The 18579-nt window shown below is 45.9% G+C and overlaps 2 protein-coding genes across 3 annotated transcripts; one reads left to right on the top strand and one right to left on the bottom strand.

Annotated features, from left to right (window-relative positions):
* Positions 1–22: 22 nt before the first annotated feature.
* zdhhc16b (zDHHC palmitoyltransferase 16b) lies at positions 23–6992 on the top strand. 2 transcript variants are annotated; one of them, XM_083687433.1, is made up of 10 exons: positions 23–389; positions 2268–2509; positions 2737–2931; positions 3089–3177; positions 3298–3326; positions 3442–3575; positions 5079–5164; positions 5282–5405; positions 5521–5591; positions 5820–6992. In XM_083687433.1, the coding sequence occupies exons 2-10, from the start codon at positions 2270–2272 to the stop codon at positions 5920–5922; spliced, it is 1071 nt and encodes a 356-aa protein (XP_083543559.1). In that variant the 5' UTR covers positions 23–389; positions 2268–2269; the 3' UTR covers positions 5923–6992. The 2 variants fall into 2 exon arrangements, with proteins under 2 accessions (XP_083543559.1, XP_083543558.1); XM_083687432.1 differs by having other exon boundaries at positions 23–2509.
* Positions 6993–7042: 50 nt separating this feature from the next.
* Positions 7043–18296, bottom strand: mms19 (MMS19 homolog, cytosolic iron-sulfur assembly component). The gene is made up of 31 exons (XM_083686930.1): positions 18199–18296; positions 17352–17400; positions 17088–17188; positions 16756–16841; positions 16517–16591; positions 16251–16320; positions 16014–16142; positions 15847–15908; positions 15437–15523; positions 15170–15244; positions 14995–15072; positions 14581–14719; positions 14100–14254; positions 13823–13901; positions 13202–13327; positions 12910–12991; positions 12662–12759; positions 12248–12412; positions 11864–12019; positions 11579–11678; positions 11298–11400; positions 10921–10995; positions 10601–10727; positions 10339–10445; positions 9976–10032; positions 9472–9658; positions 9225–9307; positions 8730–8894; positions 8549–8608; positions 8311–8411; positions 7043–7835 (listed from the first exon to the last, which is right to left on the bottom strand). The coding sequence occupies exons 1-31, from the start codon at positions 18287–18289 to the stop codon at positions 7805–7807; spliced, it is 3099 nt and encodes a 1032-aa protein (XP_083543056.1). The 5' UTR covers positions 18290–18296; the 3' UTR covers positions 7043–7804.
* Positions 18297–18579: the final 283 nt, after the last annotated feature.

Raw genomic sequence — 18579 nt, 5'->3', positions numbered from 1 at the left:
CCTTGTTAGGCTAAACATTTTGACACAGCACTATTTTGTATGTTAATAAGGAATTTCCCCAATATTAACTAAACATAGCGCTAAGTAAGCATGATAAGACAATCCTGTTCAAGAGGGGTGATATGGCGCAACCTGGCTCGATGAACAGACAAGCAGAAAAGGTTTTACCGGAACGTTTGAAATTACGAAAATACTTCATGTTCCAAGATGCCATGCGCGTGCGACATCTTCAGGGGTTGGTTTGTTACACAGCTTGCAAGGGCTCCTACGCGCGCGACCTGGCTGGCCAGAATGTTTCGCTCATTAAAATCTCTTAATAATATTTCATAGATATAATGTCTTGAATTTTAGAGCATTAAACGTAGCTGGTAATCATTACCTAAAACAAGGTAAGTGTAATGACTGTTGTGCAATGTTTTCAATAATGATCTGTAAGTGGTTAGCCGCGGCTAGTTAGCACAGCTGTTTGTTACAGTGTAAGACTCACGTTGTATGACAATATTACCCGCTCATATGTAGCAGTGTCTTTATATTTAGATTGCATTGAGGAATAGTTGGCTATACCGTCGCTCTTTGGCGGACAGTGGTCATCAATTTGCAAGGGGTTGCAGCACAGATTGAGTGACAGGTTGAAAGGTGTCATGAAACACCTTGAAGAAATGGCTACAGTCTACAGTAATGTTCTACAGTCAGCACAGAGCTGCAGTCAGACTTACCAAATATGAGGCAACTGGTGGGATAGCTACTGAATTGTACATTTTGATATAATTATGTTTTCTTTGTTGTGGTTATCTTGGCTGACAGCTCAGTTGCATCACCATGTATTAAAGAGGCTTCATTTTATGGACTGCTAGACTCAGTGAAGTCCCTGTCACCTTAGAGATTGGATGCAGTATGGGGGGGGGGGGGGGGGTTCTGCCAGTCAAGAGCCCATAGGCAATCAAGAAAGTGTTGAGTGCCCTTTAGTAGTTGTGTAGATGCAGCTTGCCATCTTGCCAATTGCCATGCACGCCTAGACTAGGGGAGGCTGGTGGAGGTAGAAATCGGAGGACGGGTTCATTGTAATGCATGGAACGGAATGTGTGTTTGATACCATTCCTTATTCCGTTTCATGCATTACAATAAGCCTATTCTCAGATTTCTGCCTCCATGGCCTCCTCTGGCCTAGACTGCCCAGGCTTAGCCTGTCTCAGAGAGGTGCAAAGCTTATTAGACAAGCCAGAGATGATTTCAATGCAGGGCGGGTTGCCATGGAGACTGCCCTTGCTTGCAGCCTGGCTCCTTCTACTGAAACAGATTAAGAGCTTTGTTTAATGTCTTACATCCCCATTATTCAAGGTTTGTTTAACTCGCTGCTTGATGGTGCTCACTGTAAAATAGTGTTATTGTTGGGGACTAACTAAGACTGGGGGGGTCTAACTAATTGTCGTGATTAATTGTATAATTAATTAATAGTGATGCTTTAGTGAAGCTTTCCATATGCATTTCAACGATGATATCACAGGATGACCTCATGCCCGGTTTACATTATTACATTTCTGTCTTTCCATCTGTGCTGCTTGTAAGCAGGGATCACATACTCTGTCTCTGCATAATTGGCAACAGAGGGGGCAGTGTTGTAGGCCAAGCGGCTGTCCACATTGAAGGTCCTCTCACTAATAATTGATGGCTCCCTATTCTGTAGCGACTAAACAAGTTCCCCCCCCTTATCGGTGTAACTAATACTCACTTTCATGAAATGATGCACCGGATCAGGTGTCCACTTATTCCCCTGTTGAGATATTCATCCCGTTGCGTCTCACAGGGTTACTTGTTTTGCATCTCCACAGCATTGCTAAGGAGGCCCTTGGCCACCGAATTGTATTTTCTCATGAAATATTAACGGGATAAGTTTTGAGAGAGTGAACGCGCTCATTACCTGATAGCCCTGTCCCATTTCTGGACCTGCGTCCCTTGCCTCAGATGGAAACCGCACTCCTCTGTTTTTAATTACTGTAGTGCTTTAGGAGAGGGTGTGCTGTGTAGACGTAGTCTCTAGTTCATGGGAAGCTGGTTGGTTTTGGATGTCTCAGTGGTTGTTCCTCAGGTGAGGTGGTCGTGGCTGATAAAGGGAAATTGAGATGACGAGGGTCTTTTTCTCGAGGAAAGAGGGACAATGACCGCGTCACTGGCGATGTGGATGACCCGTTACGAAGAGGTCTTTATTTTCTTAGTATGTGTCCTAAACTGCTGGACCGTGTGTCTGTGTGCGTGCGTGTGTCTGGAAGGCATGCGCAGCTGGAGGTGGCGGTTCTCCAGAGTGATGCGTCTGTTGCTGCGCTGGTGCCGGTTGTGCCCGAGGCTGGGTCGCAGCAAGCCCCAGAGGAGGCTCCGGGAGCTGTGGAGCTACGGCAAGTTGCTCCTCACCTCTCTCTACTTCAACAGCCTCACCAACTCTGACACACTCCTGGACTGTGTGTTCGAGCCCGTCTACTGGCTGGTGGACAATGTGACCCGCTGGTTTGGAGTGGTGAGTGGAGCGGAGCCCCGTATGAGTTTTGGCTGAAAAATGGGGAGCTTTGTTTCAATGCATATTTGGTGTGTCTTACCTCCTACGACGCACCTTGTTTGGCTAAATTCACCCTTCTCCTCCCCCATTTCTTTACTGTGCTGAGATTGTCTTCCATGTTTCTCTCTCATGAAATGTTCCCTCTGTCTCCTCTTCCTGACTGACCGTGCTCCCTTTCCTCCCTGTAGGTGTTTGTGTGCCTGGTGGTATTCCTCACCAGCTCCGTTGTGGTCATCGTCTACCTATGCCTGCTGCCCATCATCCTAAGCACCTACCCTACACAGTGGATCGCCTGGCACCTCTGCTATGGCCACTGGGTCCTCATCATGGTCCTCTTCCACTATTACAAGGCCACTACCACCTCCCCCGGCCACCCACCACAGGTGCCCTCTCCAATGCCAGAATGGAAAAATATATATATATATATATATTATTATTATTATTTTTTTTAAGAAACACCAGGGGGGTATGGGAAGCAATACGTGTGAGAATGTGTCCCACATTTATTTGGGTTTGTTTTCTTTTTTTCTTTTTAATCAGGAGAAGACTGATATTCCATCAGTGTCCATCTGTAAGAAGTGCATCATCCGCAAACCAGCTAGGACTCACCACTGCAGCATCTGCAACACGTAAGAACACGCTGAAATCATGCCAAGAGATGACTGAACAGCTGCAGTTCCATACCTATGGTGAATCATGTCAACTTTCTCTCTCTCTCTCTCTCTCTCTCTCTCTCTCATTCATTACAGGTGTATTCTGAAGATGGATCACCACTGTCGTATCCTTTACATTGAGCTACAGATCACAGTTTTAACCTCCTGTTGCTACACAATCCTATTATCTTGGTGACATTCCCTTTATTCATTTTGACCTTAACTTGGCTTTGATGTTAGCCTGGCTGAACAACTGCGTCGGCCATTTGAACCATCGCTACTTCTTCTCCTTCTGCCTCTACATGACCATGGGCTGTCTCTACTGCAGCGTCAGCTGTAAAGACATGTTCATCGAAGCCTACAGTGCTGTTGAGGTAAGGGCAATTCAACAGGCTAAAGCGTGTAAGCTTAGAGGTTCTAGGCCTGACATTCCAAAGCATTCTGAATAAAAGGGAATGTTCCATTGCCTTGAATATATATATATAATTCAGTCATCATTAAATCATAATTTAATCATCTCACTGTTTGGTGTGTCTGTCTGGCATGCCGTTGCCACATTCCCGGCCTCCTATGTGCTCTAGCCTCTCCAGGTCTTGCCGTCATGGTCACATTGCACAGCGTAGGGTTTTCATACAAGCCAGTGAAAAGCCATACATTCTAAGCATGATGTGTGATGTTCAGCTAGTGCCAGGTTAGACATGGACAGCAGCTGAGCTTAGACAGTCAACACACAGCCATGGGAGTATTGAACTGGAGGGATCAAAGCCTGTTTTCTCTACGCGTCTGCCTGTAGTCTGATGTGTCACTCTCTGCCGTTACAGACCGTTGTTTATCCTCAGGCTGTTTGAAAGAGGTATGCAAATAACTAGAGGGTTTGGATAAACAACCAGTCCAATAGTTTTCCTCCTTCACTTTCTGTTCTTACTCTCAACCACCATGTTTAGACGGGAGTTTACATTGTAACCGATCCTTTGACTCAGAGCCAAAACACTGTAGCGGAAAATCCTCTCTCTCTCTTTCTGTCTCTCTCTGTCTTTTTGTCTCTCTCTCTCTCTCTCTCTCTCTTCTCTCTCTCTTTCTGTGTCTCTCTCTCTCTCTTTATAGAGGTGATTGATTCTGTGTTGTTCCACTACTAGCGCTACAGGAATATGGAGGTGGAGGTGGAGCCACAGGGAGAGACAGTGACAGGGGTGGGGCTTCTCCTCAGTCTCCCTACCCTGCAGGCAGTGATTGGCCAGGTAGTACAGGTATTAGTTCAGCAGAGCCATAAATGCTGGTCTACTACCGCCCTGGTAAAGAAGAACTGCAATGCACACTGGTCAGTGCTGTATGTCACATAACACCACCAACCTGGAGTGATAAAACTCTTCTAATGAGAAATACATTAGGGAGTAGTTGCTGGAGGACTGAATGGACACTGCTACACATCCCTTCATTTGACAATGATCTCCATCTATTGGCTTTTCTATGTTGTTGATCATGTGTTGATCACATGGTTCACTGCTCAGTGAAATTGCAGCTCTCTTCCCCCTGGCAAAGCATTGGTAGTCTGAGGTTTTATTTTTGGTTTGCAAATAGTTGCAGTGGGATTAGACAGTGGGCGGGTGGTTACTGTGTTTGCTTTTAGAGTTAGTGTGGTAGGTGTAACCCACTAGAACACCTGATGAGATTAGAATTATTCAGAACAATAGCTACTGTTTGTGTTAGATGTGCATCACCCCCCCCCCCCCGTTTTCCAACTTCCCATCCCCATATTGATATCCACTTAGTGTCTGTCGGGGCGGCTGGTGGAGGCAGAAATCGGAGGACAGCCTCCCCTGGTGTATAATGCTTCATAATGGTCTTTAACATTGTTTGGTTTTCCTCTCCCCATCTAGAGCTACTATCAGACACCACCTCCACCATATTCCTTCAGGGAGAGGATGGTTCACAAGTGCATCATCTTCGTTTGGGTGCTAACCAGGTGAGACATTGTTGTAACTGCTAACAAACTGCCCCTATGATAGTGTATGATTTTTCTAACGATAAATAAGTAAATCTAAAATGCATGACCAGCCATTTTCTCCTGTCCTCTCTGCAGCTCGGTCACGATAGCTCTTGGAGGCCTGACACTGTGGCACTCTATCCTCATCACCCGAGGAGAGACCAGCGTAGAGAGACATATCAACAACAAAGAGATCAGACGCTTACGGGAAATGGGGCAGGTAAGGTTTACTTTACGTTCCTCGTTTTGGAGAAACTTGTGACTTAGGCCCTTGTTATGGTGTTCCTAAACCTGAACAAAGACTTTGTAATTAAACCTTGTTCCTCTCTTGTCAGGTTTTCAAAAATCCCTACCACTATGGGAACATTAACAACTGGAAGATGTTACTTGGTGTGGAGAAGACTAGGTGAGTTAGATCGCTTTCCTAACCTCATAATTGAAGTATAAGAGCATGTTATAGTACCAAACTTGTTCTCAGGGTTGGTTAACTCTCGAGGTTCCCCGGGTCTCCACTGAAATTTAAATTCACTTTTAGTTTTGGTGCACCAACAGTCATTCCATGAATATAATGTTTCTCTTGTTTTCTTAACAAACTACTGATAACTAAAGTGTTGTTTGTTTTTCTGTCCCACAGTCACTGGTTGACCCGAGTGCTCCTTCCCTCTAGTCATGCACCCCATGATGACGGGATTGTATGGGAATGTATTGTGACCAGACGAGACCGCATGGCCATCTGACCCTCCCACGGTCACCTGACCCCCCCCCCACCCCCATGGTCACCTGACTCCCTGAGACTGCTACTGGGCAACTTCTCCTCACCCCTCACTTATGGCCCATAGCTGTGGAGTTGAAGGTCTCTCATTGCAGTCCTGATCAGTGTGGTGGGGTAGGGGACTTGACCTCCCCCTGAGAAGTGGAGCGCCTAGGCTGGACCACACAACATGAGTCCGAGTACTCCCTGGAAAATAATGGAACTTAATCTCTGCCGTCATGTGAACTGAATTGATGGGGTTCCTGTCATTTTAACTGTTGTCCTGTGTTGTCTACTGATTAAATGTTTTTGTACTGGTAGGGATGTTGTCCAAAGTTGACAGTGAAGTGTGTTTTTTAAATTGTTTTTTTTAACTGTACAGTGAGGTCACAGGAGAAGCAGTTGGGACATAGTTGGTGCCAAAGAAGAGCTTTCCACCAAGGGCTGTGTACGCTAGAGCAGGTTGTTCACACCAGCCATGGGCTCTGTCCATCTATTGATGATAGTCTGGACTATTTTGGGAAGAATGAAATTAACAATTCATATCGTCATACAGGCCCTAGTCTTGAACATTAACATGTCTGCGCAGAAACAAGACTGCAACGTGCCTTGGCCGTGTAAAGTTAAATCCTATCATAGGAGTCAGCTTCTATGTATTGAATATCAGGCACTAATGATACGTGCTATTGAGTTACTGGTAATGTATTGTGATCATTCCTACATTATACAGTTGTGTTTTGTTTTCCCCACATCACATACCTGAAAAACAAAATGCGACAGCCTAGAAGAATTCCGCACAGTAACCAGCTCTGAGGCAACTTAACTTGTCTAAACATGGTCTCATAAGTGCTTATAAAGAGGGAGGGAGAGAGACTTGGCCCTTGTCAGGGCTGGAGGGAGGGGGGGGGGGGGGCTGTCTGGTTGCCATAGTAATAAATTACTGACATGACCAATAGGAGCTGTGCTCCACATTTGACTGCACATCTGTATTATTGCTTTTGATAAACGTTTGCATTGTTTGTATTTTATTTGATAAAAGATACCATTTGAAAACTGTCCTGCCTCTTTTCTTGACCTTACACAAATACACCAACACGCATTTCATACATTTACAAAAAGAAACATTTTATTGACAGGTTGAGTCATAGACTTAAATATCATCCACATGTGTCCTTGGCATACGTTTTTGTGAGGATCAGAGTTAATTGGCCTAGTGAAACAGATTAACGGCAGCCAACCACAAGCCAGCTATAACGCATCAACACATTCTTTAAATACTGGATGTAGGGTAGGGGGTGAACAAACATACATCTTCAAATCTGTATATTTTTTTATGAACCTTGTTACACAAATTAAGAATATCTTTAATGCGGTTAGATATTTAATTGAGTAAAATGTACTTCAACTTGATCAGTTGCTCTCATCTTGTAGATAATTAAATTAAGGTGTCAATTACACAACGGAGACTAACATCTTGTGATTTAAAGGCATATCCACTCACGGTCCTTAGACATCTTTCCACAGTCAACACATTCATGAATACATCCAACCAATAGAAACATATATCTCTCAGTGCCAAGCTAGGTTCAGTGCTGCTGTCAGTCCTTCGATGAGGTCTGGTGACATAGGTCCACACCACCGCGCGGTGGTCACGTCAGTCTAACTCCTCTCACGTTTGTGCGTTTATCAGGGTAGAAGCAGTACAAAAAACAGATGTGTAAACTCTCATGGGAAAAGGTCGAGAGGGCTGTGGTGGTGAGTATGTGCCACAACAGGGCCATGTCACCCAGGGTCTGGAGCCTGGATGGAGGCCTCCTCCCCCGGGGACAGGCTGTCCCTCCGTCCCCTCACACAATTATTTATCACATTCACCTTCCCCCTGGACTCCCCAACATGAACCTGCAGAGAAGAGAGAGACACTTAGTAAGGAACATTCATCCAGACACAGAGGCCCATAGTACACTACAGAAGCGAAACCATCTCCAACAGTGTCACATGATATGGCCAGATGAGAAAGCCATTTCCAGTCTGTTCTCTAATTACAGTAGGCTATCCCGTCAAACTAACATCCTGTCTTTGTTAGGAATGCATCAGGGGAAGCACGTCATACCATGGTGAGATTTTCTGACAACTGAGCCCTAACAATTGCATCGTGTTTATGAGTTCAATAACTTTTTATTAGGATCAACAGATGAAACAAAACATAAGCTAAAATACTGTATCTCAATTAAAAACAGATGTCCTCCTGACCATGACTGTTGTCATTGTGAGAAAGTTAGATATGACTTATTAGACTTAAATTGTGAGTCAATTTCCATAGGAGCGAAACTGCTAAATGGTTCTGTCCTGGTCCAGCGGTAGAGAGTTGACTCACCATTCTCCCCGGGCCACCACCGCCTCGTTCCTCACTGTTCTCTTGTGGTCATCCAGGGGTACCGCCAGGCAGCGCAGCACCCGCGCACGGAATGGGAGCACCTGCGACGGGAAAGAGGCAGAATAACAATCGGTTGCTACTCTTGTTGCCTCTTGTGGTCATAGTTAGCAGAGAGGACTAGAGAGGCTGTTAGGGGTGTGAAACAGGCCAGAGAGTGAGGGAGGGAGGGAAGCCTTACATCATGTTCTGGAAGGCGGGAGATGGCATGGAGGCACCGTAGAGAGGAAATCCGCACATTCTGCAAAAAAAGTAAAACAAGAGATGGAGAACTCAGACAGACAATCAGAATGTGACGGAACAGGATTTAGTAAGTGAAGGAGAAGAGAGATAACATCAAGGAGGCGGGTGTGATGATGTACCATGGCGGGGCTGGTGGTGAGGGCGAGGACACGGCTCACCAGAGCCTCCAGCTGGTTGGTGAGGGTCGACGGGGGGTCCACGAGAACAGGCTGTATGCAGGACAGGGTGGACAGCTGAACCCCCTGGTCTGGACATGACAAGGACTCCAGAAAGAGGGGCATGAGCTGTGGAGAGGCAGGAGGACACAGAGGAAGACGTCACATATCAGTCTAGAGGATGCATTAGGTCACGTCAGTCTAAAGAGGAAGATGTCACATGTCAGTCTAAAGATAATGCATCATTCATCACATGGTGAGAAATCATGGGAGGAACATTTGAGAATGTTTTTTTGTTTTTTTTTGTCTCAAACGTGGCTTTATCTGTGTCCGGGCAGGAAACCACCCTAAAGTGTGTAGATAAATGTTTTACATTGGAGACTTCAGCAAGAAAATCGACCCCTGTCTGGTGCTTGTGTATACTGTGCTGTCAGACTGCACCCTGTCCTCTCCACTCACCACGGGCAGCTCTGCGAGCTGGACCTGTTTGGGCAGGAGGTTGACTATGTGTGACAGAGCCCTCAGATAACCAGCCTTCTCCTCTGCAAGGGAGGAGAGGAGAAAGGGAAAGAATCACATAAAAACCACAGTTCTTATTTGTTAGATAAAAATGAATAAGACTTATAATGGATTAAACGTCTACATTACAAATGAGGTCTATTCTGTGCTGAATGGAGCATTGATGGATAATGGTCATCTCCGGTACCTCCTGGTGCACAGTTTAAGCCCTCGACTAGTTTGGCCTTGTTCTCTGTGAAGAACCGCTGGCGGTACATGATGCGCACGTCGGCGTGGCAACTGTGATTCAGCACATCCGGCGAGTCGCTCATTAGCAGAAAGAATCCATCAGCAGCTAGAGGGCTCAGCTCTGAGTCACTGAGCAGGGAGAACAGCTACGAGAAAACACAGGATTACTGCTGTGTGTGTGTGTGTGTGTGTGTGTGTGTGTGTAGAGGTAGAAACTAAATATTTCTCTAGTTTCATCCTTAGACCTCAACTGCTCCACAAATACAAACTAAAACAAGTGTGAGTGTGGTTACCCATGTAAAACAGGAATCAAATGAGTGTGTTCAATGTTGATGGTTTAATAGGATTATGACGAGACTTCATTATTACATTAGGATCGGTCTTTCCCCTGGGAAGAGACCCAGAAAAATAAACAATTACAGTGTGTGTGTGTCGGAGTACAAAGAGGACACACATGCTTTACCTTGTCAGTCAGGACCGTGGACAGAGGGTGGTATCGGACGAGCAGGCCCTTGGCCACCTAAAGACAAGAGACCCATTCACACAGGGTTGTATGAATGGAGCACCACAACAATGTACAATAGGCCAGTCACACAATTCACCCTCAGACTGAAGGTCTTAATACTGTTCACAATCCTTAGTCTACAGACAGAAAAGCATTTGTAGTTCTAGAATAAGGCCCTGTTCCATTTTGGTCCCTACTGCCCCCCAAGTGGAAGTCAGGAAGTCTGCCTGTTAGGGCTGGGGCATGAATGAATGAGTAGAAGCTATGGAAAGTGGACAGGGACCTAAAGGGAACTGGGAATTAGTAGAAAGGGGTTCTCACCCAGAACAGCAGAGTGAATGCCTGCTTTCTGAGACAGGAGGAAGCAGAGTCCAGCTCAGCACATATCCTCTTCATCGTCCTGTCAATCAGAGAGTCCAGGGCTTCGTCTGTTGAGAAACACAGCCATGATGAACAAATACCCACTCACACCAACATCCACATCAGGGAGGGCTGGCGGAGGTAGAAATCGGTAGAAAACATGTGTGTTGGATACCATTAAGCATACAGAATAGGACTGTAGGGCTCTTCAGCTAAGTCTTACCTGCAGGCCTCTTGTTGATGAGCCCAGCGAAGCACTTAGCGGCCGAGGTGTAGGAGAGGGAATGGTTAGAGGTACAGCTCAGCTCCTCCAACTCAACCAGCAGTCTGTCCATCTGAGGAACCTCCACCTGTCCAGAGCACATGGCTAATCAGACTAGAAAAACCTAAATACTTGGATTGAATTCATTTCGGTGGTATTGATCAGAGTTGAATACGAGGTTAAATAGTTAGCAGAGGTCAGAGGACCAACTACAGGTCTGATGCGAGGCTTTGTTCTGATGTGCAGAGAGTCAAGAGACGGAGGGTGGGTCTATCACTTACACTCCGGGGCAGAGAGACCACACAGCCCATGAGGAGACACACCATCTGGGACTGGCTCCAGGAGTCAGCCTGCTTCTGGAAGAGGAGGACACCATCACTCAGCACAGTCAGCAGGCTCAGAACACCACACTTTCAGACACACAACTCTCCATTCATGCCCAGTCTGTCAACCAGAGCTTAGCACAGAGGGTCACATTGGGGGGTGACAGATAATAGAGAGTGTTGAACATGTAAAACGTTAGTGTTCTCTATAAACTTCAAAAATCATCCAAGGTACTCTCTCTGTTCATGGGAACATTAAAATGCCTTTATTGTGGCATGGCAACATTAAAAAAAAGCACCAACAATTCTAGGTGATTTGGGGACTGTGGTCGTACCTTGAGGAGCTGGATGTTGGAGTGGAAGGCATTTTCAGGCAGGAAGGAGACATCCCCGTCCAGGAATAGCGACACCACCCGAGAGGCCGTCTGGCCAGCCAGTCTGGTAAGAAGGCAGGAGTCAACACCAAAAATAAGTTATTTCCCAAGCCCACATGTAAACTATGTCTATGGGTGTGTGTGTGTGTGTGTGTGTGTGTGTGACAATGAGTGAGAAAGAGTGTGTGTGTGTGTGTGTGCGCGTGTGTGTGTCTTCGCTCTCAGTGACAGTGTGAACTCACTGTGACTGCAAATGGGCACATGTGGTGCTGATGACAGGGACCATGGCTAGCAGGACAGCCTCCTCCACTAAGGGACTCCGCTGGTCTGAAGACCCCTCACCTAAACACACAATAAGTGCACACAAACCGCAGTCACACAGTATCCTCTGTCTGTCAAACATTAAAAAAAAAGAAAAAAAAAAAAGGTTTAAACCCTGTAGACTGCAGGTTCATAGATATGTGATACATAATTGCAGGTTATCTATATGCGAGCCAACACACAACTAAGCATTGTCGAGTCCTTACCCTGGAGAGCTGCCTGCAAGGCTAGTCCAAGCAGGTGAGGAACGATGATGTCATGGAAGAAGCGTCCGGTCTCCTCGGTGTCCGGGACCTCCTCTGCTATCCTCTGTAGACTGTGGCAGACAGAGATCACCTCCTCCAATGAGAAAGAGCCAGTGCCTGATCACAGGAGAGCAATAACTGTCAGACTCACCTCACCGTGATTGATCACGTCATTTGAAGGACAACCTGTGGGTGAGACCAGGGCCTGAACGGTATGACACTAATGTAGAGTGACAACAACCTAGAATATAGTACACTCAACTTCAAGTATACAAGCATGGAGCATGTAGCCTATAAACAAACGCTTAACAGATAAGTAAAGGAGTGTGTGACAGTGACGAGTACCCTTGTGTGCAGAGCTGAGGACCTGCAGCAGGACAGATGAGCTCTCCTGAACCACGCCGGGCTGGGACGACACGGCAGCCAGCGCCGCCATGCACCTCTGACGCACGGCCTGCTGGGAATGCTCCTTGGACGGGGCGGCGCCGTCGTCGCCTTGCGCCATGGGCTCTGAGAACAGGAGAGGAAAGGGTTAAAAGTCTAAAACTAATCCTCTTCTCAGGAGAAAGGTCATTGAAACCCAGAGTACCGTCGGCGATGATTCAGCAATAGGAGGACGGGCTCATTGTAATGCATGGAACGGAATGAGGAACAGTATCAAAAATGCGATTGATACCATTCCTCATTCCGGTTCTATGCATTACAAAGAGCCCGTCCTCCGATTTCTACCTCCACCAGCCTCCCCTGGATTGAGCTCACCTGAGAAGATCTCTCCATTGAGCTGTGGCAACATCTTGGCGATGAAAGCTGCAGGGTGACGTCTAGACAGGGCTCCTGCACACTCCACCACAGCTAGACTGGAGAGACAGAGACAGAGAGAGAGAGAGAGGGGGGGAGGAGTAGGCTTCCATTAACAGATGCACAGAGAGAGTCTAACAGAGTAGGAAAGATGATATGCTTGTGTTATGAACAAAGAATCATATTTCTGGGAGCAGACATGCACTTACCTGACTTTAGCATCCTCCTCCTGCAGGATGAGCTGGGTGAGGTGATCAACACATAGTTCTATATCGGCCTCCAACAGCAAGCCTATGGGCGAGACACAAGGAAAAACAACATTCAATGGTTCATCTAAGCATCGCAACGGGAGGTATAACGTAAACTGAATGGGCCATAGAAAAAACATTATATATATATCACAGTAAAAGAAAATATAGTGCAGTCAGTTTAAAGGGGTCTCATGGTCGGGGGGTCATGTATATGTTAACTGGAGGAAGAGTTACGGTGCGTCTCTCTCACCTGTCTGTTGGCCCAGAGCAGTGAGCAAGCGTGTAGCTGTGATCTGGAGTTCAGGGCTGCTCTCAGCCAGAGCAGAGAAGACTATACTGCACAGAGGCTCCCTGAAGTTCACCAACACACTCTCATCTGAGGGAGGGAGGGAGGGGAGAGAGAAAGGCAGAGGATAAGAGAGGGCAAGTGAGAAAAGTGGATAAAGGTTAATAGAAAAATTCACGTGGCGAAAAATAAGTCAAACAGCACCATATTAAAAAAAAATAATAATAATTAAAAATTAAAAACCCAGAGGGAGAGGGCAGTGTAATTGGTGAGCTGGGAGAACCATCTCAGGGGGAGCTCGACGCTACATCACGAGAAAAATAATGGCTCGACATTCTCATCATTCCAAAAGCATGATTTGCGATTGAATGTGTTCTTATGCTTGGCTGGGCACGTTCTGACAGTGTTCCAATTGAAATAATATTTCAGATGGAGCCCTGAAATTATGCCTCATGAATCACTGGTAAAAGACTCAGGCATAGCTGTTTATAGTGCCATAGGCAGAAGCGGTGGAAAGAAAGGAAGACAAGGGGGAGATGAATGACCGTGACACACAGAGAGGGACATTAATGACCACTGACTCACCCTCCTCTGATGACTGGCCAGTCTTCATTGGCTGGACAAAGCCATGTAGCACCTCCACTAGGGTCCGCCGATGAGCAGACTAGACAGGGGAAGACAAGAGTCAGATGAACTGAATATGAACTACAACACCATACAGGATAGAACTGAGATGCTCAGAAACGGGCTGAGCTGCCTGAAGTGTTGGGTCAACAAAAGCACACGTATTCAAACTGAACATTCACATACGACTCCCGTGTCCCGGAGAGCAGCAGAACCCACAATGACAAAGCCGACTCACCTCTGTCCGGCTGTTGAACTGCTCGATCATGGACGGCAGGACGGCCTCTGCAACTCTGTGGCTTGCCCTGTAGGAGGCGCTAGAGGTGGCCTGCAGGAGCTTGGCGCTGGGCCACACCAGCTTAAGGTCTGGCTCGCTGAGGTGGTGCTGACAGTCTATGGCGATAAAACACAACAACAACCCAGTGTGACAGAGCTGGAATCTATGGAGTGGGTATTCCAAACCAGCCCTCCAGGCATAAATACTGCAGGGCAGCGATGTACAGGGGATGAAAAGGCATGAGTAAGCAGCCAGGTAGCAATGATCCAATGATTTCTGAAAAGCTTGCTACAGTACATCTGTGGCCAAGCTGCCTCTAAGGGTGTGACATCAATCCTCTGGGTCATCATCGCTCTGTCTGTCTGTGTGTGTCTGCCTGTCTGCCTGTGTGTGTGTGTGTGTGTGTGTGTGTGTGTGTGTGTTTGTCTCTGTCCAAACATACCTTTGAGGACCAGGTCCAGAAACACATTGAGGCAGTCTTCAGAGTCAGAGTTGAGGACGGAGCGGGAGAGGCAGGCTGTCAGGGCACTGAGGGCAGCTAGGCCAGCGGATTCCACTCTCTCACTGGCCGTCTGGAACACCTACAGAGGAAGGGGAGGAGACTGTGTATTAATACTTTCCATTCAGATAAAGCTTCACAATCACACTGCATTGTAATGTGGGACTCTGGTATTAATGTAACTAAGACTAAGCGAAGCTCCCAAAGTGGGAACTATAAAGTTATTCTAAGTCTACGTCAATGACATTCTATTCAAGATCAATGGGGTTCTATTATGATCAATGGGGTTCTATTAGGAGAACTTATCATTCTGCAAGTCACCGATATAGGGACACTGGAACTTCCTCTGAAACGTACCTCTCTACGTAGTGAAGCCCAAAGGCCTGGTAGGAACTCTGCCAGCTCTTTATGTTCATACACAGAAGCACAGGCAGTCTGCAACATGAATATGAAACACAGCCAATTACGACATTTTGGGACATTTCCATCTAAACGACAGAGATGGCTGCATTCAGGTTCCTAGCAAACTGACCAGTGTCTGTAGAGAGTCCAGCTTCGCACTCTGAACATCTGAGTCCAGCTTCTCAATGATCAACGGTAGCAGGAACTGTACAGAGAAGGCAACAAACAAAATCATGACCACACACTTTTCCGATTGCTCACTGTCTCTCTCCATCTATCCATCCATCCACCCCCCCACACAATGTTATTAAATACCCTGAGTGAGAGGGTACATGCATTGTGCTGTTTGTACAGAGCGTGCCGTGTGTAGTTGTAGTGTGAGCGGCGTTTCCCTCACCTCTGCAAAGCTGGGGGTTCCTGTTAGCACTGCCCTCAGTGCCAGGATCAGGTCCTCCTGGGTGATGGCATGGCGGTCGTTGGGCGGCTGAGGACACACAGGGACAAATCATTAACCGACATGGTGGTGACACAGCGCCTTCACACATTCAACCAACACGTTCAATATAGAGATGTCAGCCAAGCCTTGTGTCAATCAAATTATACTCTAAATGTCAAGGCACCTGAAGAGGGGAAGCTAATATTAGACACAATGACACTGTAGAATTATATTTCATTCATGGCTCTGACAGATGGGGCAAGCTCATTGGCTTAGGTATAAGAGCACACACAGGACGGTCACAACATCATTGTCTCCTGCATAGGTTCATCTGGTCTAAGTCCACAGCAGCTGTGTAAACAAACACTTACAGGGTTGAAGTCAATGGGAAAATAGCAGGATGTCACTTCAAATAGCTCCTCTGTGAATTTACCTGAAAAAACAAACAAACACACAGACAGGATATCATTAAGTGTGTTGTGTTGTGTGTGTGTGTGTGTGTGTGTGTGTGTGTGTGTGTGTGTGTGTGTGTTCTCACCCAAATCATAACCCCCGTGGATAATTTTCCTAGCGATCTGGAAGGCCAGGAGGAGGTTGCGTGGGTCTCTCTCCCCGTCCACTGATTGGACAAATCCAAAGACAAAGTCTGAACCCAAGCTCTTCAGCTCTGTGGAATACAAAACATATAAAGTACATGCAAATCTACCCTACATGAAGAAGACAACAGTTTTGCTGTCTTTCATTCAAAATATGGGAGTGATCTTTGATCTCTTACCCGCCTCTCTGGAGTCCATAAGATTCATGAGGATGTTGTAAACACATGATCGCTCTGCAAGCATCAAGGACTATGGTAAAACAAACACAGACAAAGATATCAACTCATGTTCAGGACATTGCAGTTATGCCATTTCAAACCGTCTTGAGAGGTATACAGGCAAGTAAAGCCCTTATTAACATCATTATCAACCCACATTAGGTGTGTTTCTCCGGACAGTAAAGTCCACAAGACAGCAGACCATAGAGGATGTGCAAGCTGCTCACCTGAACATGGACATCTTGGAACAGGGACTTCAGAATGGACACTGCAGACCCAGGGGGCAGAACAGAGCATTTTGTCTACAGGGGATAGTTCAAGATGAGGGTCAGGGAACAATGAACAACAAGAACTCTCTCTGTTAAGTTTGAAGAGAACATATACATTTTTTCTGGCATTCATTTGCATTTGCCACATCACACACTGCTGAGAGAGGACTCAAACAATAGGCCTACTGTGTACATACCAGCGCGTTCACTCCCTTCAAGACATGTGGTGTGATGACATGATGGTCCTTAAGTCTGTTTTCATAAAAAACGAGAAGAACCTCCACTGATGGAAGAAAGTCATTAATCAACCAATAATCATTGCTTTTTGTGTAATTCTGCAATATCAACAAAGGCACTTCATGAAATGCATCATAAGGTGAGAGGCATATAAGGCTAGGTAAGAATCAGGGGGGCTGGTGGAGGTAGAAATCGGAGGACGGGCTCAATGTAATGCATTGAACAGAATGTGGAACGGTATCAAACATGAGATTTCTACCTCCACCAGCCTCCACTGGATAGAATAGAATACCTTCTTTGTCTGTGAGGTCTCCATGGCACTCCTGTAGGACCTGGGAAAGGAGCTGAACACCTCGAGCTCGTGTCTGGGGTTGGGAACTGGTGAGACTCAAACTACAGGCACAAAACAGCTTGTTAGTGGATGCTGGAAGTGGAACTGAACATCACCCAGAATGGCTTGATCTTATTGATTGGATTATAAGCCTATTTCAATGTTAATGAAAACATCAGTTACTGTATATTGTATGCAAACTAGATAGCCATGATGATACATTACCCCAAAGCTTCAATCAATTGTAGTATTGTGAACTGCCCAGCTTTGAGCCCTGGAGGAAGAAAATCTATTATCAAGATTCAAGATTCTTTATTTGTCACGTGCATACAAGTATACAGTGAAATGCAAAAGTGACAGTGCCACAGAGTAGTGCAACAATACAATAAGTTTAAAAATAGAATAAAATAAAAATAGAAGTACTAAAAAATATACAGTATGGACAGTATAAACAGTATAAACAATAAGAACAGTATAAGCAGTAAGCAATATAAATAGCAGATGGATGATTATGTGTGTGCATATGTGTTATGATGACAGTGCGTGTGTGAGTGACTTGAGGGGGGCACTGGAGGGGTCATCGTTGATGATTCTCTATTATTCATGTATCAATTAAAGGAAAAGAGCATTCACATTCAAATGAATATGGCGTATGAAAAACCTAAGACCCGTTTGGGGGGAGGGGGGGGGGTCATCATTGTCCAATTGACAGGTCCTTAGAAGCTATTGACAAAGTTAGCAGGATAGCTAGCGGTATGAGTCAAGGCAAAACATATAGCTGGCCAGTCGGTTCTAATACTTCATGGAGCAACGTGTATACATTGACAGCTGTGTGGTAAACTGAACAAGCTGTTGTTGCTGCCGGTGGTGTTTGAAGCATGCGGTTAATGTGCAGACAGGATATGCAACGAGTTTCGGTGACTGCAGTGTTAGCTAGCTAGCTGGCTAGCAAGCTAGCCAGATATCTGCTTGGTGTTGCATCATTCACGTGGCATGTCATTGTCAGTGTCGTTTATTAACACGCTGCTCAAAAACGAGATCAAATAAAAGGGTGACTGGGGTTGGAAGCTACCTGTTGCAGTTTCCGCGGCCTTGCTGTCCTGTTGTCCCGAAACGAATTCTTCTACCAAGCCGACAAGCAAGGCACTATCCGCGGCCATCATGAACAGCCTTTGGTTGAACTGAATTGAGCATGCGTGGAAAGTTGTTGCAGTTGAGAGAGCACACTGAGCTGCTCACAAATAAATTCCTTTCCGATTTGAACCCCATCTGCGTAGATTACAAAGTTAACTTTCAGCAGTTAATTACAAATCTGTGTTTACAAACCAAACATATTAGCAATCGTTTTACATCATGTAATTGTGCACCCAACCACACGTTAATGTTCCAAAGGCGTCCTTCTATGTTCAAAACATCCTGCATTGCATTTAATATTTTTGGAATTGTCTCTAGG

Source organism: Argentina silus (genome assembly GCF_951799395.1).
Source record: "Argentina silus genome assembly, chromosome: 16".
NCBI lineage: Eukaryota > Metazoa > Chordata > Actinopteri > Argentiniformes > Argentinidae > Argentina > Argentina silus.
Note: the sequence above shows the minus strand (reverse complement) of the source record. Positions and strands in the feature narration are given on the sequence as shown.